A 25,622-nucleotide genomic window follows, 5' to 3' on the forward strand; every position below is an offset into this window, starting at 1 on the left:
GCGTACCCTCCGTATTTATAGATGGAAAATGAATGAGGGAAAAAAAAAATACACACCAACCGACTTAGAGTTGATACTTTTAATACAATAATGTCATAAAATAATGTACGCACAAGATCAGCTGTCCTGTAGCTCACAATCATCACATTATTAGATTACTCATAGTTGCACAGATGACACACTTCTTTTGATCTGTGCAGCTTTTATTATTGCTTATTAAAGATTGTCTTAGTCATGTTAATCATACCAAAAAACTAAACAAACAAAAAAAACAGGGAATTCCACAGTCACAGTTAGGCATTCACAAATTTGCTATTCGCAGATTTTTATGGGGGTTCTAACCTCTGTTATTCACAAAAAAAATCATCTATTCACTGTTTTTCTGCTCAAGCCAAAGCCATGTCTAGTATAAACAAAATATTGCTTTGGTGCAATCTTGTGGAACTGTATTGAACTAAAGGGAGGAGCTTCATTTCGTCAGGTCGTAACCTTGTCTAATAGAAAGAAGTGCTTTGCCGCCATCAGGTGGCATCAATACACAATTACAAACCTTTTTGGCTTGCAGATTTTCGCAATTCATGGGGAATGCTCTATTATTATTACAACACCAAAACAGCAAAAAAAAAACAAAAAAACAATAAACTGAATTTACTGAGGTCAACATGCTCCATACAAGTGCATATTAAATTAAAGTCACTGTTACTCTGCTTATTTTAAGCTGACGCTTTTGGGAATGGATATAAATGGATATTTGAAGCAGAAAGTTACTACGACTATGGGCCTCCAGCCCATGTCGTGGCCATAAATACACAACAATTCCCATCAGCTGTACGTACATTTGAAACTGCCTCTTGCTTAAAGGTGATCAGAAACTGAGAATGTCATTCTCAAAGAGCGGCCGGGGGTGGTTCCATTGGTGCTGCGCCAATCGGGTGCACTCAGCCAGTCTTGGGGTATCAGCCCAACATCCAGGATCTCCGAGTTAGTACGCGACACGGCTAGCCTGGTGGGTTACGGGGGGGATGACAAATAAACAAGTCACATTTAATCGAACATGTAAATACAACTTTGCTTTCAACATATTCAGTTCCCTTGAAAAGGAACTCAATCAGATTGTACTAAGCCAAAAATTAATCAGATTCTGTTTGTTTTTTTCAGAGGAAATTGGAGCAAAATGAAATAAATCACATTATTAAAGCCAGCTAAGCACAAATTTATGCGACAGTGTTTTTGAGGCGCAAAGTGCTTTGTGTTAATCATTAGGGTTATGACACAAAACTGTTGACAGCGATACTCGTCACCTGGAACTGAACCAGAGCTGTCCAGCGCACAGCTGAAGACACAAACACACCAAAGTTTAACTAGTAAAATTATTATACTTGACAAGATATTGGCATAATTTGTTGTTTAGATCATGAGGTGGTATTGTATACTGTAAGTATATTGAATATTGTATTGCAGTTATTGGTGGTCAATTCAACTATTTCCTTGGTTTTCATCATGCAGTAGTACACAGAAATCAACAGCAAGGGGTCAAACTAAATAAGTGTGTGATTTTATAAGGGGAATTAGTTTAAAAAAAACGAAAATACTTAAACACGCCAAGCTCACCTGGAGAAGGCTTCGTCCAAATCATTGTGTAGTTTCTACATTTTGAAGAAAAAATACAAAAAGCTTTACGTCCTCAGACATCATAAAGTAACTTTTTGTAATTGTGACACAATTCTGTATCTTACCCAAGATGGATTATTATTACGCTCAGATGTCCTGTGGTTGTCCAGCTGATCAACATTCCCATTGGTTTCTGCTACGAAATTGTCCTCCAAGTCCAACAGGTTGACGGTGGCCACGTCTTGCAGGATAGAAGACAATATATAAGTTCTCATGGAGACTGTCAGAGAAGCATTTATTGAAAATAATGTGTATTATTGTTATTGTTGTAGGTGGTGGCAGCGGTGATACCTTTGGGGCTGGAGGATCTCTCGAAGTGCGAACTACCGCCAACCTCCTCGCCTGAATCGGACTGGACTCGCCTTCTTTTCTCTAGAACACAGGCCATAAACGACATGTACGTTCGGGAAGTTCAGGACCCTTTTCCGAGCAGATTGGGGAGGATAAATCACTCGACAGGATAATTGGTCAGGTGAGAATAATCTTTCAGCACATCCGAGAATCATGCCGTCGCTGACTTGGTTCGTAAGGCAAATTCTGCCCTATTATTATAATTATTGTTATTGTATACGTACCTTCTACTCTCACTTGCCAAAGTTCAAAAGCCACTCCGAAAGCCTGAGCTACTGTCAAAGCTACAGCACGAGCCTATGACAGACAACATACAAACATGAATTAGAACACGTTCTTGTCGAACAACTACGACGACTAACTGGACAGATAAAGAGAGCACCGTTGCTCACCACTTTCTTCGTGGAGCACAGGTAGGCGTGGCACTCCAGTGTCCCGTTGAGGGTGTTTTGAGCGATAAACGCAAACAGTCTGTCATGCACTTTGTCCACCGTACAGTAGGATATTCTGCAAGACCGCGGTGAGAAATTAAGACAAATGTAGCACACGTGATGACAACTGGCACAAACATTACCTGTATATGGAGATGTTTTCCATGAAGCTGTCGGTGGAGCGGTCGAAAAGGGTGATCCCTTGAGTGGACACTTTAAGCATGACTTTCTGCGCTTTCTTCCCACTGGCTTTAGCCTGACAAACAAAGCAAATCTGACGTCTTCTAATCGACCTTTTAACCTTGACGTCACCACTAGTAAACAAACCCTTACATGGCCCGTGGGTGCATTAAGAGTGCGTTGCACGCACAACCCGAGAGTTTTCACTCTTACCGTGGCAACAATCCTCTTTACTGCCGCCGCTGCCAGGTCCTCGCCTTTGGGCTGGTCCACTAAGGTCATGCCGAGGTGACGGACGTTAAAGGTCATCCCCGCCAAGATGGTCTCTTTTGTGTCGGTCCAGTTCTCTGAAAGCTCTGTCGAATTTAAAATGAAGACATTGTGTAACTAAATCAATGGGTGATGCTGCTTTATAGTCATGGCCAGAGGTGGGAGTAGATGACATTTTGTGCAGGTTATTAAGTAAATCTCAAGTCCTAACCTTCAAATTTCAAGCAAGTTCCAATTTACTGTGGCAGCAATCAAGCAAGTCGAGTCAAGTCATTACTTGGGTTCCGCAAGTCAAAAGTCATGTCATACAACCTGTAACATCAACACTTAAGTTCATTAGCTGTAGAAAAACATTCACGATCACCATTTTTTTTTTTTTAACCATATCATCAATTACTTGATTTTCTTCTCAATGTCGTAGTTGTTGTGCCTCTTATCTTTTGAGTTGCAAACCTTGCACATTGCTGTTCCGTTTATCCAAATTTGATCAAAAATATAATACAAATGTCATCAACTTCGGACTCTTCACACTTTTCGAGGCTCTAACTGAGAAAGGAGTGAGGAGCATATTGTAACTGCTGAAGGAGCAGCCGTGTGGTTTCTTATCAGTTCTGGTACCGTCCAGCCCTGACTCTGGAGCTGCGTTTACATTAATTTCCTAAGAGCAAGAAAGGAGGGGAAAGGGTGTTCAAGGGGTGAGGGGGGAGGCTTGACATACATGGCAGCTAAAATAAAGTCACACTGTGAGCAATAATAATAATCATTTAAAAAAAAAAAAAACAGCCGTATAAAGAGTGGTATCGAAGCAAGTGAATATTATATCCATCAGTTGAGACTCTGGAGCATCTATTTCCATGCTGGTCCAAAAGGGCAGACAGTTGGGTAAACACACAATCTCCATGGAAACCGTCAACTGTGTCCATGCACCTCTGGAGCCAAACATTCAAACAAAAAAATCTAAGTAAATGTACTCAACCAAGGCACCACGTATAGATTAACGTGCATATTTACCACTGAAAGTGGATTACAAATGCAGTTGAGGGGGTGGCTGAGCAAAAGTACTTGAAGTTTCTTCTATTTAAATGGTGGTGCGGGACTTGATGAACAGCTGGTACCATTTAATATGTGTAAATGACCCAGCCGTGAATACATTTAACTACAAGTATCATTGTAACTTTATGCAAGATAGGCCTGGGTAAAACCTGGGAAGTCTGACACAGTTAATACAGCTCGGCCCTGGTGAGGAATGTGTTCTCCGAAGCCCAATCCTGTACAGTACTGTAATCTATACGACAATGTGCTGCTTCTAATAAGTGGGTCAGTAGCCGCATTTACCAGGAAGCCTTAATTCCGCTAATAATCGGTGTTAACAACACGATTACCATAAAATACCTCCTTCAAAGAAACAAAAAAATCCAGCCAATTACTGACAAGTTTTAAATCAGATATTATTTTTTTTTAATGATTTTGTTGATATGTCATCATAATTGTTCAAATATTTGTCTTTTATCATAGACATATTTCAAATAGTAGGAGCTATGCTCTGAAGTTGTCTCTGAAAACACACACAACCCTCTTACCTAAAACCTTTTTTGCCATGTCGAGGAAGAGGGAAAAAAGTGAGCTACATGACTCAGCAGAAATGACATCTTTGTGCTAATTTCTATTGTCTTGCTATTGCTAGACCTAAGGTAAATCCCCTCTTCTAGTTTTCAATTTGTAATTGAAATATTTTATCCAAATATGGTAAATTTCATATTTTTTCACAAATCGATACTAATGGTCATTCCCCATGTGGTCTTGTATTTTTACAAATTATTACCCAATCCAAAGTGTTGAAAATATCTTAAGGGCAAATCTATTCTCCCTGGGCAACAACAACACTCTATTGTTGACCACATGCAGGGGACACACCCACCGTGGCATAAACAGGGAGATTCCACACCTAAAATTTTAAACTGAAGAAGTCTTTTGGATTAAAGGTGAAACGTTTTTAACAAACAAGAACAAGCCAGTTGCCTTGATTTAACTTTTGTGGGTTAACTCTCGTGGACACTTCAACTGTCTTAGAAGTGTCAAATAATTCCACCTCTTCTTGACCTTGCGGGAGCCTCGTGGCATTGCGAACATCTGAAGATTGAAAGTCTCCGTTTACAAATAAAAACAAGTGAAAATCGTTAGGTTAGATACATTCGAGTCCGCCTGTTTTGTTAAAAATCCCTAGCCGCAACGCTTCATTGCAGAAGGAAGCATGTCAGCCGCGAAGGTAAATTCCCAGAATTACACTGTCTCGTCAGCGCATCCTTTTTTTTTTTTTTTTTTTTGGGTAATTGCATCACTCATGGCGCTTAAAAGTAACATTTGGGAAGATGATGTAACCACAGTCGTTAGCTTTAGCCTTTTATCTTGTCGGGGGCTCGGCGCTAGCACAGACTTTGATGGGCACGGCTGACGGCTGCAACTTGTCGGTAACATTCTAAACACCTGAAAAGTAGTTGTTTTGGAGGTACAAATATTCCACCAATATGTTTTCCGGGTGCCTATCATGACAATAAAAGGTGATTCTATTCTATTCAATTTGAGACCCTCCTCTAACATTGTATCGGTCAAAAGGAAGTGGAAGTGTTAAAAGAGTACTCAGTGTATCTTTAATTAAAATTAAAAACAAAAACACTTTATAGCAAAGCAATAAACAGTCAGTGACATCACATCATTAAAGTAGTCACTCCATTCTCAATAAACACACTGTGAGAAATTTGAGAAGGTCTACATACATATTTGAGTGGATAATCTTTACACAAAATAAGTCAAAACAAAAAATATATTCATACAATATCAACCTGACTGGCGATCAAAGGAGTGAGTGCTACTTAAATTGCACCGACTTTTATTTTTAGTTTAGTTTTTCGAGGGGGGAAAAACAAACAAATAAAACACACAAAACAAAACATATGTACATCTTACTTCGGTGTCTTCCGACAGTCCAGGACTGTTTAGCCACACTGGGTCTTCGGATAATTGCTCTCCCAGCCGACTTCAAGGCATCCATATCGGCGTAAAACGTGCAGAAAAACCGGAGAGGTGAAATGAAGTTTGACAAGTGTTGACCGGCGAACTCTTGGTGGCGAGTGCGTCCTCGCGGTGCCTTCATCGCTGTCTGAAATCTAAGCACTCACACGAAATAACGCAATAAAGCCAGTGAAGCTGCATTCAAAGTATATCGGAAAGTAAAGGTTTTATATCCATTTAGGTTTTATATCCATTTAACAAGTTATAGTTGTTAGAGTCAGTTATCTTTTGTTTATCTTGCAACATTTGTGGGTTTCATTCATTTAACCCCCCCCCCCCCCCCCCCCCACCTCCCCAAATGACTACTACGGTATTTTAAATTGTATGTGAACATTTTTTTTTTTAACAATTAAGTTAAGTTGGTCATCAAGAGGGACTGACTACAAAAACGCCATTTTGGCCAGTGCTCAAGCACTATTTGCTATTTTAGATAATTATTAGGACTCTATTTTATACTATAGCTGATTTGCAGAAGTCTTTTTTTTTTTTTTTTTTTTTTAAATTGTGCATTTCACAGGAGACAGCAAATCTCCAATTCTGGAATGACCGTTAGGCATTATACCATTTTTAGGTCATCAAAACTTTTTTTTAATAGATAATACCAGACACAAAGATTATGACAAACAATCTGAATGGCTTGCACTGCCTCCAACAAGACTTTCTTTAATAGTGATGAGCAAACTGAAAGGTGTGACTGAGTAAAATGAGATGTTGGAAATAGAAAAACAACCCACACACAAATCACTTTGACCTCTCTTGGTCTTTTTCTTTTTCTGTCAACTGCATTTACAAAGTCAGACCGATCCAGGTAGGTCTCATGAAAGCACAAACATGATCAAAATGGTTCACATTCACAGAATCCCGCCTGGTTGGAAAGTAGAGCAAAGTCAACGGAACGTGATGAGAAATACAAAAATACGGCCTCATAATTAAATCCACAAATAAATACATGAATAACAGTGACAACCTGCTGCTTCATCACCATCAGCCTCATAAACTACCTACATACGTTCTAGTGAAAATAATAAAACTGCACCTTTTTAAAAAAATGTTATGCTAGTTACATCACTTGAAGTAAGAATGGATAACACAGTAACACTTGGCACTTAAATAAACAAAGGAACATTCCTCCGAAAGTTAATTGCTGTAAACAAATTGATGCCATCTTTTTGGCATGAGGAGACAATCAGTTTGGTTTATGTTTGGCACACCAAGACTGTCACTACAAAAATGGACTGTTTCCCTTTACACAAAACTCAGGCTGTCATATTTAAGTCTGTAAATTGCAAAACAAGTTCTTCTTTGAGCTGGTGACACTTAAATCGTTATTTGCCTTTAGATATGAAAAAATAGCCAAACGCACCCAGCTGCAGCTTATCGAGAAATTGCAGAATTGAAAGGCACTGTAAAATCTGCAAAATTAAAACAACAACAACCGGACATCGTCAAATTCATTGAAGGATATGGCCTAACAGCTTGTAATTTAGTCTACATGGAGAAAATGTATTTGCAGCAAACAAGGTGATATCATGTTTTGGCAGTGCCTTGATTAATCTTGGAGTGGTCACAACTACAGCATTTAGATTATCAATCAACCGAGCAAGTAAATGATACTTTTATATATATTTTTAAAGGGGTAAAACGAAACAATCACCGCTTAATGTTAAGTGATGGCAAAGCATGAATAGTTTTACATTCATGTATCTCTCAAATTGATGTCTTTAAGTGCCTTTAAGTTAAAGCACGCATGTTGACTCGTAAGGGGGGGGGGGGGGGGAAGCCCCTTCAGGAAAACACTGATGCAAAGCAACCCACAATGGTTCTTTCTTCATTTAGCCAACAAACTATTCCTCTTTCCCCTCATTTAGTTAAATGAAACTGCTGAAATGGTTGAACAACACAACCCCTCTCCAAAAAAAAAAAAAACCTCGCTTCAAATGCAGATATGTATGGAGTTGTGTCCCTCAGTGCAAAATCTGTCAGATGCTTGTAAACTCAGAATGAACCCTTAACTGAAACAGCTTTTCCTAAAAAAAAGAAAAAGAAAAGACAATTCAGTCCAGTCATTTTTTGAGGGGCTGGTAGACTGAGGCGTTGGGGTCCAGTGATGAGGGACTATTGTCCATGAACTTGGAGGAGTAGTGCGGGGTCACGGGGCTCAGGTTGCTGCTGTCTGCCGAGTACGAGAGGCTGGGCATCACTGCCATCACCTCCGCTATCTTCTGCTTGAGCTCTGCAATCTCTTGCTCCCTCTGGTGGATCTGACCTGAATGAGCGGGAACAGACAGGACCGTGAGGGACAAAGTTGTGGGCTACTGCTTTATTCCCCCACCCCCAAAAAAAAAAAACACGCATGTTAGATTAATTGAAGACTCTAAATTGTACATATGTGCGAAGACTTGTTTGTCTACATGCTAGTCTCTCGCCCAGAGCTCACCCACGACCCTAACAAGGTCAAAGGCAATCGAAAATGTGCCTCTACCTTGCGCTATCTCCAGCTGCCTCTTGGCGTCCCCCAGTGCAGAGAACAGATCCAGCTTGATCCTGGTCTCGGCACTCAGGCTGTTCTCCAGGTGCTGCGTCTTCTCCTGCATGGCTGACAGCGCAGACATTAGCACCTCTGTGTCCTTCTCGTTCTCTTTGTACTTCCGCAATTCCTGCACACGAGATTCCCGAGTCATGATCGGCGCGCTCATATGAAATTGCAACGACTGTATGAATACTCCTCAGTCCTACCTGGCATTTGCCCTCCAAATCTCTAATTTGCTCTTCTTTAACTTTCATGTCCACGCTGAGCTTCTGGCACTCTGTCTCCAGCTCTCTGATACGACCACGCAGAGAATCAGTTGACTCCACTCTGGAAGGGAATAAATACACAAATCTTAGCAAAAAAAATAAATAAAATCCATCTATCTTGTGCTCTGCTATTTACTGGTTGCATATATATTTCTGCTGTAATGAGCACCTGGTGGCTGCGGCCAAGGCCACGGCTCTGGCAGCCGTGGCCTCCTCCATCTTCTTCCTCTTCCTCTCGTCAGCCAGCTGTTTTTCAGCCAGGGCCCGAGCTTCCTGCTCAGCTTTTAACCTCTTCTCCAACTGGGAGATGGTCTGCTTATCCTTCTGCTTGGCCTGCATGGAACTGTGAAGCCTATGGTAGCGGATTGTAACGTTAAACCTTAGATACTGTTCCGGTCAAATTTGATCTGTTTTGACATTTGACTGTAATTTAAAAAAAAAAAAAGTGTTATTCTTTCACTGAAATTTGATTACTTTTGTCTAACACAAGACATAAAAATGAAAATATTAAAATAAAATAACTTTTGTGCTACACATTTTGTGTACACTGAGGCCGTTTTGGGTCAAATTTGACTACTACTGAAATGGATTTTAGATTTACCAGTGTGTTACATCCAGAAAAAAAATGATGGTAATCGTGGAAATCTTGCAATTGTGAACACAGTGTGCAAGAGGGAGCTTGAAACAGTCCTGACAACTTTCATGTTCCTGCCACGTTTGCACAGGTTCTCGCAAACATGCACCTATAGCTCTGCTGCTTGTTCGTTTTTTGGGGGGCATTTGGTGTTTGTTGTCCCTCATGTGGACTCCTTACAGCGGCAGTGGCTAAAATTAGTTTTTGATAGTATGGCTGTCCGTTCTACCCACTTGTTCTGGAGCAGCTCGTTGTCCTGCTGGAGCTGGCCCAGTTCAGAGCGGAGGCTGCGGTCTTGACTGCTCAGAGAGGACAGCTGACTCCGCAAATCCGACTCCACCTGCCTGTTGGCCTGCAGGTCTGCCTTGAGGCGTTTTACGTCCTGCTCCATCCTTTTCACAGCGGGGGGGAAAGACAGTGAGGGCACACTGTCATCAGTAGTTTATTTATGTCCGTAACTACTACTTATTGGTCTCCTCGGTAACCATTTGTACCTTATCCAGGGTTAAAGGGGAACAGGTATATTCTTAAAGTTTAAAATCAAATGACAATGGTACAATAGTAAACTTAAGGGTGCCCCCCCAATGACAACCTGTTATACCCCACACAATAGGTACGTTTAAATGAGAAACACATTGTTGTAATCCTTTAAACCAAGGTACCAAGATTAATTAAATTCCCAGACAATTCCTCTTACCGTACTAAAGCATCCATCTTCCCCAACTGGTTGTTGGGGATGCAGTTTTCCAGTGGGTCCTTCGGACTTTTCCCGGCGCCCTTCTGCTTTTTGTCATTCTTACTGGACGATGAACCCGTCGGAATGCTGCCGTTACTGAAACTGTGATTCCGCGGCGATGAGTTGCAGACACCACCCCCGGAGGCATTTTTGTAGTTCTTCCCGCTTCCTGCCACTTCTTCTTTGGAAGCGGCAAGGGCGTTGGCGTCGCCGTGCGCATTCTCTCCCGCCACGTCGTTGCTCAGTTTCTTTGCCCTGATGCAGTTCTCGATATATTCTGTCTCCTGTAGTTTGGAGTCCAGTGAGTGTATAATGTTGTTGTTATTGATTCCAACTGTGTTTTGTTTTTTGCTTTCACGCTCTTTTGCCGCACTGTCCTTCCCTTTTTCCCGATACTCCAGTTCTGGTAACGGGACTGGGGTATTTTTCTTACTTGGGGGTCCCCCGTTTTGAGACCCATTGGAGGGTTCTGTTTCAGAAATCCCTTTAGCTGAAGCTGAAGAATGAAGAGACATACAAGTAGTATTAAAAGATTTTTGTGGAAGCTGGTCTTTGTCTGCATTATCCCTCTAATTGCCCCGCCTTCCATTCAAAACCTTCACAAAAAGGTGCTATAAAAATCTAAGATGTCATTATTGGTACTGCCAGCTATGTGTGTGCACGTCTCACCCTCTTCTGTCTCCCTTTCTTGTTTCTGCAGCATCTGTTGCTCTGGAGGTAGAGCCTGTTGTAGCAGCTCCATGTAGAACTCGTTCTCCTTTTGCACATCTTTCTGTTTCCTTAGCCGCATCTTGTAGCTCACGTAGCTCTTGAAGCCAAAGCCAAGAGTCACCACTGGGTAGCCAATACTGGCAGGAAGCAAAACAAATAAATAAATAAAACTAATAATGAAACTAAACTGCATCACTTTTGCTCTGTATTCATCGTTATTGAGTTCATTAAAGAAAATGTGGGGGAGACAAATAATGCCAAGAAATGGGTCTAAATAATTCCCTAACTGGTCCAGAAAGATGCTGCATCTGTATACTTCCTTCTCTGTACTGGGTCCCGATCAAATGTAATATAACCTAAAATCTTGGGAGGTAATAACACCACAAAATGTTGCTATATGTTTCACACAAAAACACTGTTGCGAGAGGGGCTGGGAAAAGACAGAAACACCTGCGCAAAACAACATGATTTGAACCAGAGTGAAACAAGGGGGTATTAAGTCCTGTAATTCTTGATCCTTTGTGTATTTTCACCGAAGGAAAATGTTGTAAAATGGGGGGAAATCATAATACCATGTCTCCTTAAATGACTAAATAAAAAAATTGATTTGTAAATAAATGTACAGTTCCTTGATGATTTGTGTCATTAATACAGTAACGATTTAATATTCATTGTTATGGCAGTGACCCACAAGGGCATATTAAAAGGTACTCCATCCAAAGGTTGAAGAGTCGCTTTCTATCCACCATATGAATACTGTCGAGAGTGATTGAAAGCCTTACCAGTGAGCAGCAAAAGGTCGACACAAGTCAACATGAAAGTTCTTCAGGTCTTTGAAGCGAATGGCAGCTTCGATGTACACAAACAGGATCCACAGCGACACAGTGGGGAGACACACTCCTCTCTCTGCGTGGAACACACATGCACGCACTGTCAAAGATTTTCTTCTGCAAATTCACTCCTTTAATGCGTTAAGGCCAGGACTTCATGCCAAATACAACTGTCACCTCTGTTCCGCTATAAAACAAAAAGGTCGGTTATAAAATAAGCTAACCTGTGTGCCACACATACTGGACCCACACGTAGGTGCTGGCAGCGAAGAAAAGCCACTGGACAGGGATGAAGAGGAGGCAGATGATGTCTGACGTGAGTGCCACAAACACAAAGAAGAACGAGAACGCCTGAAACAGGGGGAGGAGGGGTGGGGGGGGGGGAAGTTTATCATTCTATAAAATGTGCAGCTACAAATATAAGCATCTTTGGGAATGCACAGATTTTGTTTTTTTATTATTACCAAAACAACACAAAACACACCCTTACCAGTCCCTGATATCTGTAGGAATCGTAGACGCTGCGAAGGAAAAGCCAGAAAGGCCACAGATACTCAAACCTGAACTCCAACACAAAGTCAGCCAGCAGAACTAACACCCACACAACCAGGAACTTCAGATACAGGAAAGTACTGCAGGGAAGAGGTAGACAAAAGACACACTCTGGAGATAATTATGTTTGGGACAAAAGTGAGCCACTTCTAATTGCCGAGTGCAGATTTCGATGACGTGGATTCAGGCTAAATAGTTATGTTGCAGTCGGCATTAGTTGAGATACAGTAAATCATTAGATACAATAGATATATATACAGTCATGATAAAGTATGCTGTCCTTGCTAGTTATATTTGTACAAAGTGCTAAGTATAGTAATATAATTTCACAATAGTGTATGTGATTAGCTGAAATCTTGCATCCTCAAACTGTTTCTTAATTTCTTCAACCATTAAAGATGAGAAATAATACAAATTGCACTGAACTCTCTTAAAACTTGAATTTAGACCCTATACTTAGTTCTTGTATATACTTTGTATTTTTCTATAAATGTGTTTCTTTTATATCAAAAACAAACCATTGTGCTATGTTTTTATACAGCATTTGTATTCCTCAAAGCAATGTTGAGAGCTTCGAATGTACATCTCAAAACATTCGCCTTTTTGACATTTTGTAAACATCCGTTTGAAATGATGATAATAAAAATATACACATCGTGTTGGATGAGTCACACTAGCCACTGAGCGATTTCTGCCAAACATGATTTAAACGCGGAGCCAGATTTGAATGAACAAACGCTAGCTAGCCAGGAACAAAATAACACTTTTGTGGGCGCCCATAACATGAAGCAGAATGTTAGTTTAGCTTGTTTCCATCACTCGAAACGCACATTATCGTTCAAACGTGAATGGGGCGCAGCGAGCGAGACCAATGTCGACATTGAGAGAGGCGCCATTGTTATACAATAGCGTCCCTCCAACCCATTTTGCTCTTTTTTTCCCTTTTCTTCGCCCCCCCCCCCCCTGTACCTGCTATATATACCCTCTGTGATTCGGTTCCGTTTTAACGGCCGTCTGAGTTTGCTGCAGTCCGCATTGCGCCGCTTCATCCTCCCCCAGATGATTTTCCCGATGTGTCGGTGCGGTAACAGGAGCACGGCGCTGTCATTCGCTCACGCTAATATTCACAGGTCCTGAATTAGCCACCGTTGTTATTGTTAAATACACATGAAACAAAGAAATAAATAATAACAGCGCGCGCGAGGCCCCTCCCCTTTTCACGACACGCCGCGTTCCCTTTCGCGACGTCCGACGTGATGACGACATCAGAGCCGTAAACGACGTCAAACATGGCCGCCCCCGACGCGTTAACAGCTTTAACTTCACGTTGAGAGCTTATTGTCTGTCATTTACGGTAAGGCTTGTAATAGTTAAACGTGCTTTTATCGCTCTGCACTAAATGTCTGCTTTTTGTTAGTCTACTGCTTTTCAGACGGTGATTTAAGCAACTTTTGTTCAGCTCAGTCTGGCAAAACGTGCCCATGCTCACACCACGTTTGTGGGCTCACTACATCTCACGTAGCAGCTTTTACCAATGCTTACAATCTAAAGTATAATCGTACTGGAAGCGACGTTCCAAAATGTCACAATTTAGTTTGCTTTAAGTATTTTAATAAGGATGCACATTGTGGACATACAGTGTTTGCAGCCTAATTACTTACCAGTGTTTCTTAACGTTTACCTTATCATAAAAATATCAAGGCATTCCACCACTGTTACCAAAAGTATAGTATTTATACCGAAATAATGATTACCATAGAGCTTAATTACACATTAGTGTGTTAATGTGACCTCACAATTAGCTTTGGAAAAATTTTATTAAAAAAAACAAAAACTAAACCTTGTGGAAAGCCTTCCCAGGAGAGTTGAACCTGCTATGGCTGCAATGAATGGAGCGAAGTAATGATTTAATGTGTTTGTTTTAACAGATGACCACTTCTAAGGACAGTGTAGAGGAAATGGCATGTGAAAAGGAAGAAGTGGGAAAAGACTCACGTTGTGGAGACATAGGAGGAGACAACAAAGAACAAAAGAAGGAAGATGTAAGAGAAGCAGGAGGTGAAATAGAAGATGGCAAAGAGAAAAAAGATGGCGGAGAATCGGAACATGTTGAAGGAGAGGACTGTAGTGATGATGAAGAAGAGGAGGAGGAGGAGGAGGCAGCAGGACAGCCCACAGATAAAACGGAGGAAAAGCCTGATCAAGTTGAATTCAAAAACCAGCCTGAGGTCCTGAACTTGAACAATGAGGTGGTGAATATGAGAAAAGAGGTGAAGAGAGTGAGGGCACTGCTCAGCAGGAAGCTCATTCGCCAGATTACGGGGCTGAAGAAGAAGAAGGGGAATGAGGCGGACATTGAGAAGAATCACAGAAGGGCCGCCAGACTACTGGAGGAGATCCACGCAATGAAAGTGCTCCGACCGGACCTTGTATGTAGCACAGCTGAAGTAATACATTGAGGAGTTGCAACTGTTAGAAATGTAAGACACGTTTTAACCAGACTTATTTTGATCCATCCGCAGGTCACCAAGACAGCCTTGCAGAAGAATCTCAACTTCAACGAGGTGTGCAAGAACCCAAAGACGACCATGTCCGACAGAGCCATAGCTCGCATCGCCTCCCACCCCCAGTTTAAGAAGAAGATCGAGAACATCCAGGCCGCTGTGAAGGCTTTCAGAGATGAGAGGAGGAGGAAGGGATGGAAGCAAGGAGAACAGAAGGTCAAAAATGAAGCTGGAAAGGTAGCTCTGCACTCACCTGATGTTAAGCCTGAAAAGGTTCAAGAAATGGTGAGGGAAGAAAATTATTCTGAAGAAGTGAGGGAAAGTCCTAACGATGATGACAGTGAGCCAAAAGATCAAACTTCTTCTGAACCTGATGAGGACAAAATGGAATCTACTCCAGCTGCCGAAAAGAAAGTAACTGTGGAGACTAAAATTGTCAAACCAGCATCAGTCAAAAAGAGTGAGCCTGAAGAACAGGTAAGGCAAAAGAAACCGCAAGCGAAGACTCAGGAAAATAAACCGAAAGTTGTGCCCGACTCCACAAAAGAAGAAGAAGAGAGCGAATTGGATCTCTCTGACGAGGAGGACAAACCGTACTTTGATGACAGTACTGAGGAACGATTCCACAAGCAGTCGTCTCAGGAGGAGAGTGAGAGTGATAATGACTTTTTTGTGGGCAAAGTGAGCAAATTGAAGAAAAAGAAGAGTAAAAACACAGAAGACGGGGACAAGAGTAAAGAGGATTCAGCAGGAAAATTAAAGACTGCCGACAAGGTTCAGGGTGAACTCGACAAGCTTGAGTCACGGTTAAAGGCAAAAGAACCCAAACTTCAGACTGTCTTCTGCTCTTTGTCTCAAACAAAACCGAGTCGGGGCGGAAGAGGGAAGCCGTTTAGAGGTCAAGGGAAACCGATGGGCAGGGGCTGCGTAGATTCTGATAAACGCACCAAGTTCCAAAAGGAAGAGAAGGGACCAACGGGGCACAATAAGTACAACGGGCCTGACGGCAAACGTTCGGATTCCGAGAGAAGAAACTTTAGAGGCCGTGGCCGAGGCGATGCTACAAGGCAGCAGGATCGTCGCGGTCCAGGTGGCTTTTCCCATCAGGCAACACAACAGGCCCTGCATCCATCATGGGAGGCCAGCAAGAAAAGAAAAGAGCAGCAAGGACAAATTGTGGCTTTCCAAGGGAAGAAGATCAAGTTTGATGATGATGACTGATCTGTCTGCTTCTTTATTTGTGATCAAGTGATTTTTATGCCTTATCGTATGACTAATTGTGAGTTGCTTCTGGATCATTTGTGATTTTTGTTTCAAGGAAAGGACAAAATTCTAAGCTTTAGGATTGTGTTTTCAATTGCAGTGTAATACAGGTTTATGCAAAACGGTATTGTATAGAAGCAAAGGATTTGGGAAGCTCATATTTTCATTGTATGAAGACTAGAATTACACAAAACCAGTATGCTTACATTCACAACACGATCTTTTAAATCAATCCAAAGGCTAGTAATATGTATTTTTTTCTGCATTATTTACAGATGCATCCACTGTTCAGTACCACGCTCCAGCTCACCCGCGACCCAGATGGGACTAAGTGGTTAGAAAATGGCTGGTTGGTCACAGGTTACTGGAAAATACTTTTAAATTAATGAAGTGACGTGCAGGGATAGGCCCAGTAGCCCGTGACCTTAGTGAGGATAAGCGGTAGAGAAAATGGATGGATGTATTGACATGCAGTGATGGCAGTAACATTTTATATATTACTTAAGCACGTGTTGCTGTTTCCAGACCGCCGGTAATCAGATTAAAGTCATTTACCCAAGTCACGTTGCGTTACTATTTTTTACGTTTCCCTTAGTAAAAAGATGCAGTACCGTATTTGCGTTATTATACCGTTTCAGGAGTGATGTCACGCAGGAGCCAAGTCACGTTTTCAGCATGTGGACACCTCACCTGTACGTAACAAGCATCCCACTGGAGTTCTAGGCAGGACACGCCCCACTGCATATGATTGGCTGCTGCACCGGCGCGATTTTCCGCGTAAGTACTTTCTGGCCTGCATGCAGTAGGCCATGTCCGACCGGGATGTAAGCAGCCAATCACATTGCATCGGGCGGGCTCGTCCTGCAGCCAATCATCGCAGCGGGGTGCGTAATGGAGGGAGTAGAGAGACTGGCGTTTTCAAGTTGGGAATACAAACATTATTTTGAGTTCGTGTCAGCTAAAGATGAAAATATTGCGGTTCGTTGTGCACTTTTTGCTGGCGGCAAAGTGTTATCTAGCTTAAAAAACACTACGTCCTATTTGAGGAAACATTTGGAGTCGCAGCAAGGTTCATTGAAATGTATATAATTCTCAAAATACATTTTAAAATAAAAAGTAGCCTATTTATGTAAAGTGAAATCAAGAAACTCATTTTTTAAGTATTTTAGTGGGGGGGGGGAACGTGATTTTTTTCCTTCTATATGCAATATAAGTTTTGTCTGCAGGAAAGTTTCTTTTTTCATTGTGCAGTTATTAAAAAAAAACATTAAATTTTTTTATACGTAAGCACATTTCAGATTGGACTTATTACTTTTTTAAAATTTATTTAACTGAAGTACCTGTGCTTCTACGTAAGTACAGAGTGTGAGTACTTTTGCCACCTCTGTGATAAACCGCAAAACCAAACGTTATTTTGTCAAATCTTGACTATCCATTGGCGCTTTAAATACCAAGTCACATGTCTCCAGCTCTCACTGCTGATTGGTCTGACGTTTTTACGTCACATCCCTTCAACATCAGCTCGTTTACGTTGGTTGTCACGGGTCGTTTCTAACGCAGATGTCGGGTCAGAATTTAGCTAAAAAGCTGATTTTAAAGACTGGAGTTACGCTTTATGCAAGAAATAACGCAGGTGTAAACACGTCTCAGAGCGTCTGTAGATAATCGTATTGGAATGTGAAGGTGAAGGTGGATTCTACTTCTGTGCTGGTGGCGCACGTGAACTGCTAATAGAAAAAAGCCAAATCCGGACATGTTGAGCGACGACGGTGGATTTTGAAGCAATGGTTAAAACTGAGGCATCAGAAGAAACAATTGCATGTTCGGAAGATGGGACGTCCGATGTTCCATCCTTCTCCGGCAGAAAAGAGGAGCCATTGGAGTCTTTTGACAATCCGAAGCAGGCTCCACAGGCCGGCCCAGTGTTTTTAACCTGGCCGGATCAAAGTTGTGATGAGCCAGCCGAGGTAAAATAATCGGAATAATAGTTTGTGTTCGAAATCACTCCCTCTCCACTATGAAGTGCTTTCAGTTCGAATAAGCCACGCCTCTTGTATATTGTATAGTAGCAGCCATTCGCAATTCTCAGTACCCAAGAGGTAGCAATAAAGGTTGGGAACAACTCCCTCTTGCATGATATTGCATCATTGTTGTTAATTCGGTTTTGTGTAATCATTGAACAATAACAAAAAACAACAACAATCAGTTAATAAACAGTAATGGGGTTTTCTCACAATAATTGATGGAATGATCGATAGAATAATCGATTCTAAAAATATTCGACATTGACAATCCTAGATGGGTGCGCTATCAAGTCCCTGTAGGTAGTTTTCCCACTTGACGTTGCACCATGTAGCATATTCCTTCCGATCTCAACCGCCAACATGTCGGACAAACATCTTGAACCTGTGAGCTAAAACTATATAAAACAGGTCCTCCTCTCCTTCGTGGTCTTGATGTTCCATAGAAAGTGCTCCAGATGGTAAAAGGATAGTGACCCCATTTTCAGTCTAAAGTAACATGGAGCATCATATTATTCTCAATGTAAACAACAACCGTAACCTGACTGACAGCGTGTGGGTTTAAAAGTCGACCTCCCAATTTTATCTTGCCTAGGCAAGTGTTGAGTTTGCAGTATGTTAAAAGTTCAGAGTAGATCTTGGTAGTCATGTGTGTGGCAGTCTGTGTTGTCAAAGTGGCAGACATGGCCTGTTGAGTTTTGTGTGTCATTGTTGTCTTTTTTTTTTTTTTTTTTTTTTTTCTCCTCCCAGATTGTTTTTCACATTCTGAAATTTGCGTGCAACTTTGTCATAGCAGAGGGATGATCTGGAAGATGTTGGTGACGCAAGTTGTCCGGATGATGGCGAGGCGTCAGCTGTCAACGGGCCCAGCTCATTACCTCTCCCCACAGGAGACGAAAGTAACATTTTTGTAATGCTTCTTTACAGCTACCTCACAGCAACAAAACAAATAAATGCATGTATCAAATCTTTGTTAACATAAAAACATTACAGTTTCAATAATAATTGGTCTTTCTATTTCCTCCGAAGTTCCTCCCATCACTTTTGGTCCCCGCAAATTCAGAAGGCCGCGGAACGACACGTCACTCGTTTTGTTGACAAGGAGGTTTTTGGCGATGCTCCAGCAGTCAGAAGACGGCGTTTTGGACCTGAACTACGTCAGTCAGGAGCTCAGCTCCTCCAAGAGACGTCTCTATGATGTCACAAACGTACTGGAGGGGATCAAGCTAATCAAAAAGAAATATAAGAATCACATACAGTGGTTGTAAGTACAAGTGTGTGTGTGTGTGATTGAACATACAGTGGAATGGATATAAAAAGTCGACACGCCCCTGTTCAAACGACGTTTTTGTGTTATAATAAATGAAACCAAGATAAGTCTTTTCAAAACTTTTTTCATTGTTGATGTGACCCATTACCTGCACAGCTAAATTGATAAATCTTTTTTTAATCTTTTCAAGAGGAGAAGTACAATGAAAATTGTCTTTTTTCTTTTTTACATAAAAGAAACCCTAGCATTTCAACAGGGATGTGTATGCTTTTTATATCGACTGTAAATTTTTGTGATGCCAAATGGTCAAACATCAAAATCTGTTTTCCATTGTCATGTTAGTGCTATTTTTTTGTTTGCAATCTGTGCACAGGGGTGGTTGGCTCAACAAAGACGCAATTCAAATGATAAATAATCTTGCTGAAGAAGAGAAGAAGCTGGATGAGCTGATCAAAAGAGGCACAGGGGAGGTTCATCGGATATGTGTGGATGAGCAGACCAGCAGATATCCTTTTTTCGTACTTTTGTTGCGCCCTCGTATTGCTCAGACATTTATCACTCAGGATACTTAGAACACGCTTATTTTGGCCAGACTGCATCTTCAGAATTTTAGATTTCGAATGACTGGTTGATTTGCATTCCTTAATAACGTGCTTCACATTTGCCTATGTGACCTATGAGGATATTCAAACCATTCCCAGAATGAGAGAGCAAACTGTGCTAGTTGTCAAAGGCCCCGAAGACACAACACTGAGTGTTCCACACCCAAAAGAGGTAAGTTTTAAGGAGAAACGTGACTCCACAGGGGGGAGTCAGTGTACGATGGAGCGACGTAACCTGAATTATACACAAGTCGGAACACGTCGTAGTCTATCACTAACGCAGTAGTAAAATCTAAATTATAGTCACTTTTTTGCGATTTGTTATGAAAAGCTTTTTTAGGCCATATAGCAAATATAACAAATGAAAAACAGTAACTGGGAGAGGAACAGTAGTAACTGAGTGCATCTTCTTGTTCCATGTGATGACGATACGCAAACTATACTTAAAGTATGGTAGTTCATTGCACGCCGTTGCGAACCTTGAAATATAAATATATGTTTGGGTCTACTGTAAACCGAAGGAAACTGGCAACCCTTTTTATCTTTTGTGTTGGACGCTTACAGTGGCGTGTATATAAAGTGTGGACAGAATTATTGGGAAACCTGGCAAATTAAAATTCAGGAGGAAGGCTGGATTTACAAGTGCAAATCCTGTTTAAACAGTAAGAAATAAATGATACACATAGTCAATGTTAAGCACGGTTTTATCGTCCTCAACTGACTGTTCCCCCGCTGGTTTAAAATGCAGGTAACCTTGGCCTCCAATGTACCATATGGAGACATGTTTCACTGTTGTTGTACCTTGACTTACAAGTGCCCCGACTTAGTTTTGCCGCTTGGTCAATTTAAGTTTGTCCCTTGAACCATGTAGTATAAATCCACCCTAAGATATGTGGCTCATTCCCTGAATGATGAATTTATCAAGTGGTGTGTCACCATAATTTTTTTTTGGTCTGTATTCTGAGACGATTGTCCGCCTGTGTCTGTCTACAGAGCCTCCAAGTCCACCTCAAGAGCACCCAGGGACCAATTGACGTGTTGATCTGCTCAGATGAGCCTCTTCCAATGGAAGTCACCGATGGCGATGTGTCCGGGGGTGCTAATAGCAGCCACGTGGCCGCCACTGCTACTAGTGACTCATTACACACCTCACTTATCCAGATGCCCCTTAAAAGTGAACCTTGTTTTTAAGGATGTCACTGTCCAAAATAACTTAAGCATGTTTTTCAAAACACCTTGGTGACATTTACCCCAAGTCCCGTGGAACTTTGGCAAGCTCACCCCTGAGAATGATGGCATCACTGATCTTTGTTCCTCTGCCGACGCACGCGTTTTCCCTGTGCGCAGTTCCCCTCTATGATGACCATCTTTGCAGAATGTTACACTGAAAAAGCAGCCATTCAATTAACTCGACGACACTGAATGTACCCTAAATGTAGTCACTGGTTTTACTGGTGTATGTAAGGCGATGGTTGTGTCTGTTGTACTTGTTAAACTTGCTGTTCCAAAGTGGCTATTAATACACCACACATCTGCCGTAAACTAGCCTCCACGTGTAGAGACATTTTGTGCAAGGTTTTTGTAGTTCTATGAGTACAGGATTTTAGCTCCCATGTGCTTTTAATGTCAACACACAGCAATAAAATTGATACAGCGCCTTCAATTATGACCATTAACGGACCTAACAAATAATTCATCCATGTCAACAGAAATCATCATTTGGCTCTTGAGAATTCTCTGTAATAATGTGATGTTTGAATGTGGCCCGATTTCAAATGGATTTTAATCAACGGAGACAGGTTACACAATTTTTTTTCATTCAAGTTGTTGTTCTCTTGTTTGAGAGAAAAATAAGATGTATTTTTTTTCAGATGTTCATTTTATTATGGCCGCTGTTAAGGATATATCGGGTCTCTAATGTACTGAGTGGCTGTACAACTGCTTAAAATCTTAAAGTGCCTTGACTTAAGTCATTGTGATTTACCTGTAAAAACTGCCAAACTGAAACAGTTTTAGAAATGACAGGTACTTATAACTTCAACTACTGTTAAATAAACCACTTACATGAATTTTTAGCTTTTTTTTGTTTAGTGGTTTTTGTAAAATAATTGTTTACATTTTATTTTAATGAATGAGTCTCATTAAATTGGTTGATTGATTCATTGTAAATGATAAAATACATTTTACGTGTATTTAAAATTTTGTATTTAATAAATGATTGGTTGATTATAATGAAATGAGTCATTTATTAGTATATTTTAATATATATAATGTAATTTAATATTTACAATAAATAGTTTATAATTAATAAAATGACAAATGTATTCATCAATGTATTTTAATATATAAAAATAACTACATGTACACTTATTTACAATCATATAGTTTCCATACACATTTGTTATTACTTTACCACATTGTAGTTATGGTTTCCATCACAGGGCCGTTATGACTGAAACTATATAAATGTATAATTGCTTCATCATATCATTACATATACAGTGGAACCTCGGTTTTTATATGGCCTAGTTTTCGCACTATGATTGGGTTTTTGGCAAATGTTTTTCCCAGTTTGTGTACATCGGCTTGTTTTTCGTACAGTTGAAAATGGTCCAAACGCTAAAGGCATCCGCCTGCCCACGTCACTCCCAACTTTCTTATTTTAAAATGCTTGCAATTCCTCAACGTTATAAGAAGTGATGACAATATGAAATTTTGATCCAGTAAAACATGAAGTAGACGCGCCAAGACTTGCTCACGCAGGCCCCTTGAAATTATACGGTGGGCCGCGTCTTGGTCCCCGGGCCTTGAGTTTCACACCTGTGGTTTCGCTGTTTAATATTTCTCCAGCTACTTTGTGATCTCCCGCCAGTCACCTGAACCGGAAGGAAGTGCTTTGACCTGTTTTGCCAAACGCGGAAGTTGGTTGCGCATAACCAAACGTGATGCTGTCAGAGGTGAGTGACCGCTGAGTTGAAGAGTTTTATTAGCGGGTTGAAACAGAGACACGGAAAGTCATGGAAGTGAACCTTTTTGGAAATGTATAGGAAAGTAATGGTGGTTGCGCACATAGTGTACTGATAGTCAAAGCTAATCCGAGTATAACTTCTCTTCTCCGATCCAAGTTATCCTGTGCAATGGCTTGTGTCACGACTGATTTTCAATTGAAAATGTCAAACCCATGATCACAAACTCTTATGCGCGCGCCTCTTACAGGTAGAAACAAACAAAAAAACAAAAACGATTTAAGATTGTGGCTCTGACTATTTTCTGAGCAGATCAGGGAGGAAACACAGCCACACCACAGGTCAGGATAATCACTCAGGACAATCTTTCAGACATCCGAAAATCGGGCCTTCGCTGAGCTTGGTGGCAAAAGAGGGAAATTGCTCAAATTTCCCCCCTTTTATATCATAATTGAGCTTTTACCATGAAAGGAATAATATTGTGGGCTGCACGTGTCTAGTTCGACACTAGGTGGCAGTGTGATCCCACAGATTGAATGAGACAACGTAATCTCAAGGTTGTGGTGTTTTGAAACTCGAGTATGACCACATTCTCACTCTCCCACATGCAGTACTTGAGTCAAGCTGCAGAAGTTCACCGTGCCCCGACGAGCTGATGGGCCAACCATTTATTTTGCAGCCATGATGACCTGAGGGGGAATTTCTGAAGGTGGGAAAGCACGTTGCAATTCATTAACTCCCTAAATATAAATCACATAAAACACTTGCAAATGTAGACGGCGTGTTTAGTTGAGTCAGAAATCAGGAAATAATATTGGACATACATATAATACATAGTTGTTTGCCATACTTTGACATATAATGGGTATAATTCAAAACAAACACTGTAAAATGTTTGATTGATCTCACTGAAAACTAAAATCCCCAACCTCAAACAACTGCTCATGTAAATTTAGAATATAACATCTGAGACTAAAACAAATAAAAATGCCTGAAACCTTTTGTTCACTTCAGTTCAGAACCCAAACATATCTGTTCCTGGTTCTCTTTGTCTGTACTAGAACGTCAACAGGGGGAAAAAAAGCAACCTCAACCTGATGATGTAATCCATTGGGAGATTTGAGTACCTACACTCGCCCATAGATGGCAGTATTGCTCCTCCAAATCCCCCATAAACTCAATCAACCCAGTTCCCTACAAACAGTGAGTTCATAGAGTCACTGGATCACTGCAGTGATTGATTTATGTGTACTTTATTTCAGTTTTTTGCCTCGCTTTGTCTGCCGTAAACATCTTGCATATGAGAACACGAGAGGGGGGGGGTGGTGCGTGGTGGGGGGGGGGGGGGGGGGGGGACGACAAAACTACTGCCAATATTGAACCTGGTCGTATTGAATTAGGCCTGACGTCAGCCCCGTCCCCATCCCCAAGAGGACACGGTTAAAGATCATTCATTAAAGCTGTCAATCACCGGATCAATTTGTCGATGGAGTTTCATTTTTAGAGTGCATCTCCTTGTCGCTAACAAACAAACAGCAGAAGGGGAAAAACATTACACAGACGGTCGTGCTTAAGGTAGCAATGGGACTAAGTCACCATTTAAGACCGCTCCTCTTCGAAATGAAGTTCACGCAGGTTGTCCCCGTTCTCCAAAACATACTGTCGACCTGGGCCGATGCTGACTTCTCCCTGAAGCTGGCCTATTGTATCCTATCTGCAATGAAACAACACAAAAATGAGAGTGTGTTAAAGTGGGAGCCTGAAAGTGAGAGAGCGAAAGAGAGAGAGGGTGGGAGAGAACGTACTACTCGCATTGCATTGGCTAGCAAGTGTGCGTCGTATTTTTACGCCGCATGCCGCTGACCAATCAGCTGCCTCCCAAATATTTTGGGTTTATGAATGAAGCGAAAAGTGAGAGAGCAGGACGGGAGTAGTTTGATTCATCAAGCCTGAGTACACCAAATAAATATGTGCACTGCGAAGATCCTCTGGAGGGCCTATTGATGATGACATTTTGCTTAAAAACAAACCTGTAGCCTTTTCACATTTCACTGGTCACACAAAGCCATTGACTGTACTCACATTCAGTTACAAGAGTTTAAGGCTGTGTAAAATGATTGCTCGGTTTATGCGATTCAGTCAAGGTGAACTTGGTTGCGATGCGATTCACTTCAGCTCACGTGTGAACACTGCCTGGATCGAAGACATGGACTAAATTGAGCAGTTAACCCAGCAGACAGTTTGGATAATTAGAGTGTTGCTATACAAAATGCTAGGGCCTGAACTGACTAGTCGACTAGTCGAGTTTACCACTGCGCAACGATGATTATAGCTTCAATATATTTTAGCATCTGCTTACACAAAATGAAGACACGTGGCGATCGATCAATAAACGTTTTTTTTTTTTAAATGAACAGCCAAAAAGTCGTTTTGCAGGCACACTAGACACACGGAAAGCTCTTCTTCCTGTAATCACAAACTCACAGACAGTCAGATCTTATAAAACTTTGGCAACAATCCAGTTAACACGACTGCATCCCCTCAGCATCGACTACAAAAACAACTGTAATTCTTCAATGCCTACAATATGCCTCAACCACTGTCAAGGTTGTGGTCTACTGATTTACTACTCATTTGTTTTCTACAGTATCATCCTCAGCTGCTCTTGCACAACCTAAAATGGTCCATTGCATGAGCTGTATCAATAATTCTGTCCGTCCAAAGCAATCAGTGCTCTCTAGTTTTTATTACTTTAATATGGGTTA

The 25,622-nt window shown here is 41.2% G+C and overlaps 6 protein-coding genes across 7 annotated transcripts in view; 4 read left to right on the top strand and 2 right to left on the bottom strand.

Annotated features, from left to right (window-relative positions):
- fndc5b (fibronectin type III domain containing 5b) overlaps positions 1-2,236 on the top strand; it is a 76,408-nt gene extending 74,172 nt beyond the window's left edge. Inside the window, exon 9 of the mRNA XM_061759857.1 lies at positions 1,944-2,236. The gene's annotated coding sequence lies outside the window, so the exon portion shown is untranslated. The remainder of the gene's footprint in view (positions 1-1,943) is intronic.
- Positions 71-6,083, bottom strand: ldlrap1a (low density lipoprotein receptor adaptor protein 1a). The gene is made up of 9 exons (XM_061759854.1): positions 5,868-6,083; positions 2,847-2,989; positions 2,597-2,709; positions 2,415-2,529; positions 2,247-2,319; positions 1,963-2,043; positions 1,737-1,852; positions 1,612-1,646; positions 71-1,003 (listed from the first exon to the last, which is right to left on the bottom strand). Exons 1-9 carry the CDS (start codon positions 6,052-6,054, stop codon positions 856-858), a joined length of 1,011 nt encoding a protein of 336 aa, XP_061615838.1. The 5' UTR covers positions 6,055-6,083; the 3' UTR covers positions 71-855.
- Positions 6,084-6,713: 630 nt separating this feature from the next.
- Positions 6,714-13,405, bottom strand: maco1a (macoilin 1a). The gene is made up of 11 exons (XM_061759918.1): positions 13,201-13,405; positions 12,170-12,311; positions 11,904-12,030; positions 11,632-11,755; positions 10,808-10,986; positions 10,100-10,634; positions 9,636-9,794; positions 8,938-9,120; positions 8,709-8,829; positions 8,455-8,629; positions 6,714-8,238 (listed from the first exon to the last, which is right to left on the bottom strand). The coding sequence occupies exons 1-11, from the start codon at positions 13,278-13,280 to the stop codon at positions 8,036-8,038; spliced, it is 2,028 nt and encodes a 675-aa protein (XP_061615902.1). The 5' UTR covers positions 13,281-13,405; the 3' UTR covers positions 6,714-8,035.
- A 35-nt stretch (positions 13,406-13,440) lies between these two features.
- srfbp1 (serum response factor binding protein 1) lies at positions 13,441-16,561 on the top strand. Its single transcript, XM_061759919.1, has 3 exons — positions 13,441-13,585; positions 14,160-14,660; positions 14,754-16,561. Exons 2-3 carry the CDS (start codon positions 14,160-14,162, stop codon positions 15,954-15,956), a joined length of 1,704 nt encoding a protein of 567 aa, XP_061615903.1. The 5' UTR covers positions 13,441-13,585; the 3' UTR covers positions 15,957-16,561.
- Positions 16,562-17,470: 909 nt separating this feature from the next.
- Positions 17,471-21,960, top strand: e2f3 (E2F transcription factor 3). Of its 2 annotated transcripts, none has more exons than XM_061759922.1 (6): positions 17,471-17,965; positions 18,816-18,918; positions 19,049-19,283; positions 19,663-19,794; positions 19,949-20,063; positions 20,885-21,960. In XM_061759922.1, exons 1-6 carry the CDS (start codon positions 17,783-17,785, stop codon positions 21,080-21,082), a joined length of 966 nt encoding a protein of 321 aa, XP_061615906.1. In that variant the 5' UTR covers positions 17,471-17,782; the 3' UTR covers positions 21,083-21,960. The 2 variants fall into 2 exon arrangements, with proteins under 2 accessions (XP_061615906.1, XP_061615905.1); XM_061759921.1 differs by having other exon boundaries at positions 17,472-17,965; positions 18,813-18,918.
- A 789-nt stretch (positions 21,961-22,749) lies between these two features.
- The window catches only part of sox4a (SRY-box transcription factor 4a), a 105,941-nt gene continuing 103,068 nt past the window's right edge, over positions 22,750-25,622 (top strand). Inside the window, exons 1-2 of the mRNA XM_061760160.1 lie at positions 22,750-22,848; positions 23,469-23,566. The gene's annotated coding sequence lies outside the window, so the exon portion shown is untranslated. The remainder of the gene's footprint in view (positions 22,849-23,468; positions 23,567-25,622) is intronic.

The sequence above is a fragment of the Phyllopteryx taeniolatus genome, chromosome 21, assembly GCF_024500385.1.
Source record: "Phyllopteryx taeniolatus isolate TA_2022b chromosome 21, UOR_Ptae_1.2, whole genome shotgun sequence".
Taxonomy (NCBI): domain Eukaryota; kingdom Metazoa; phylum Chordata; class Actinopteri; order Syngnathiformes; family Syngnathidae; genus Phyllopteryx; species Phyllopteryx taeniolatus.

Excerpts from the sequence above, each read along its gene's own strand:
- ldlrap1a (XM_061759854.1), bottom strand. The coding sequence starts at position 6,054 with ATGAAGGCACCGCGAGGACGCACTCGCCACCAAGAGTTCGCCGGTCAA. Across the intron at positions 2,710-2,846 it reads TAAAGAGGATTGTTGCCACG|GCTAAAGCCAGTGGGAAGAA; the intron begins GTAAGAGTGAAA and ends TTTGTTTGTCAG. Across the intron at positions 2,320-2,414 it reads TGTGCTCCACGAAGAAAGTG|GCTCGTGCTGTAGCTTTGAC; the intron begins GTGAGCAACGGT and ends TGTCTGTCATAG.
- e2f3 (XM_061759921.1), top strand. The coding sequence starts at position 17,783 with ATGGTTAAAACTGAGGCATCAGAAGAAACAATTGCATGTTCGGAAGAT. Across the intron at positions 17,966-18,812 it reads GTTGTGATGAGCCAGCCGAG|CAGAGGGATGATCTGGAAGA; the intron begins GTAAAATAATCG and ends ACTTTGTCATAG. Across the intron at positions 19,284-19,662 it reads AAGAATCACATACAGTGGTT|GGGTGGTTGGCTCAACAAAG; the intron begins GTAAGTACAAGT and ends ATCTGTGCACAG.
- srfbp1 (XM_061759919.1), top strand. The coding sequence starts at position 14,160 with ATGACCACTTCTAAGGACAGTGTAGAGGAAATGGCATGTGAAAAGGAA. Across the intron at positions 14,661-14,753 it reads AAGTGCTCCGACCGGACCTT|GTCACCAAGACAGCCTTGCA; the intron begins GTATGTAGCACA and ends ATCCATCCGCAG.
- maco1a (XM_061759918.1), bottom strand. The coding sequence starts at position 13,280 with ATGAAGCGGCGCAATGCGGACTGCAGCAAACTCAGACGGCCGTTAAAA. Across the intron at positions 12,312-13,200 it reads ACAGAGGGTATATATAGCAG|TACTTTCCTGTATCTGAAGT; the intron begins GTACAGGGGGGG and ends TCTTCCCTGCAG. Across the intron at positions 8,630-8,708 it reads ATTTGGAGGGCAAATGCCAG|GAATTGCGGAAGTACAAAGA; the intron begins GTAGGACTGAGG and ends TCTCGTGTGCAG.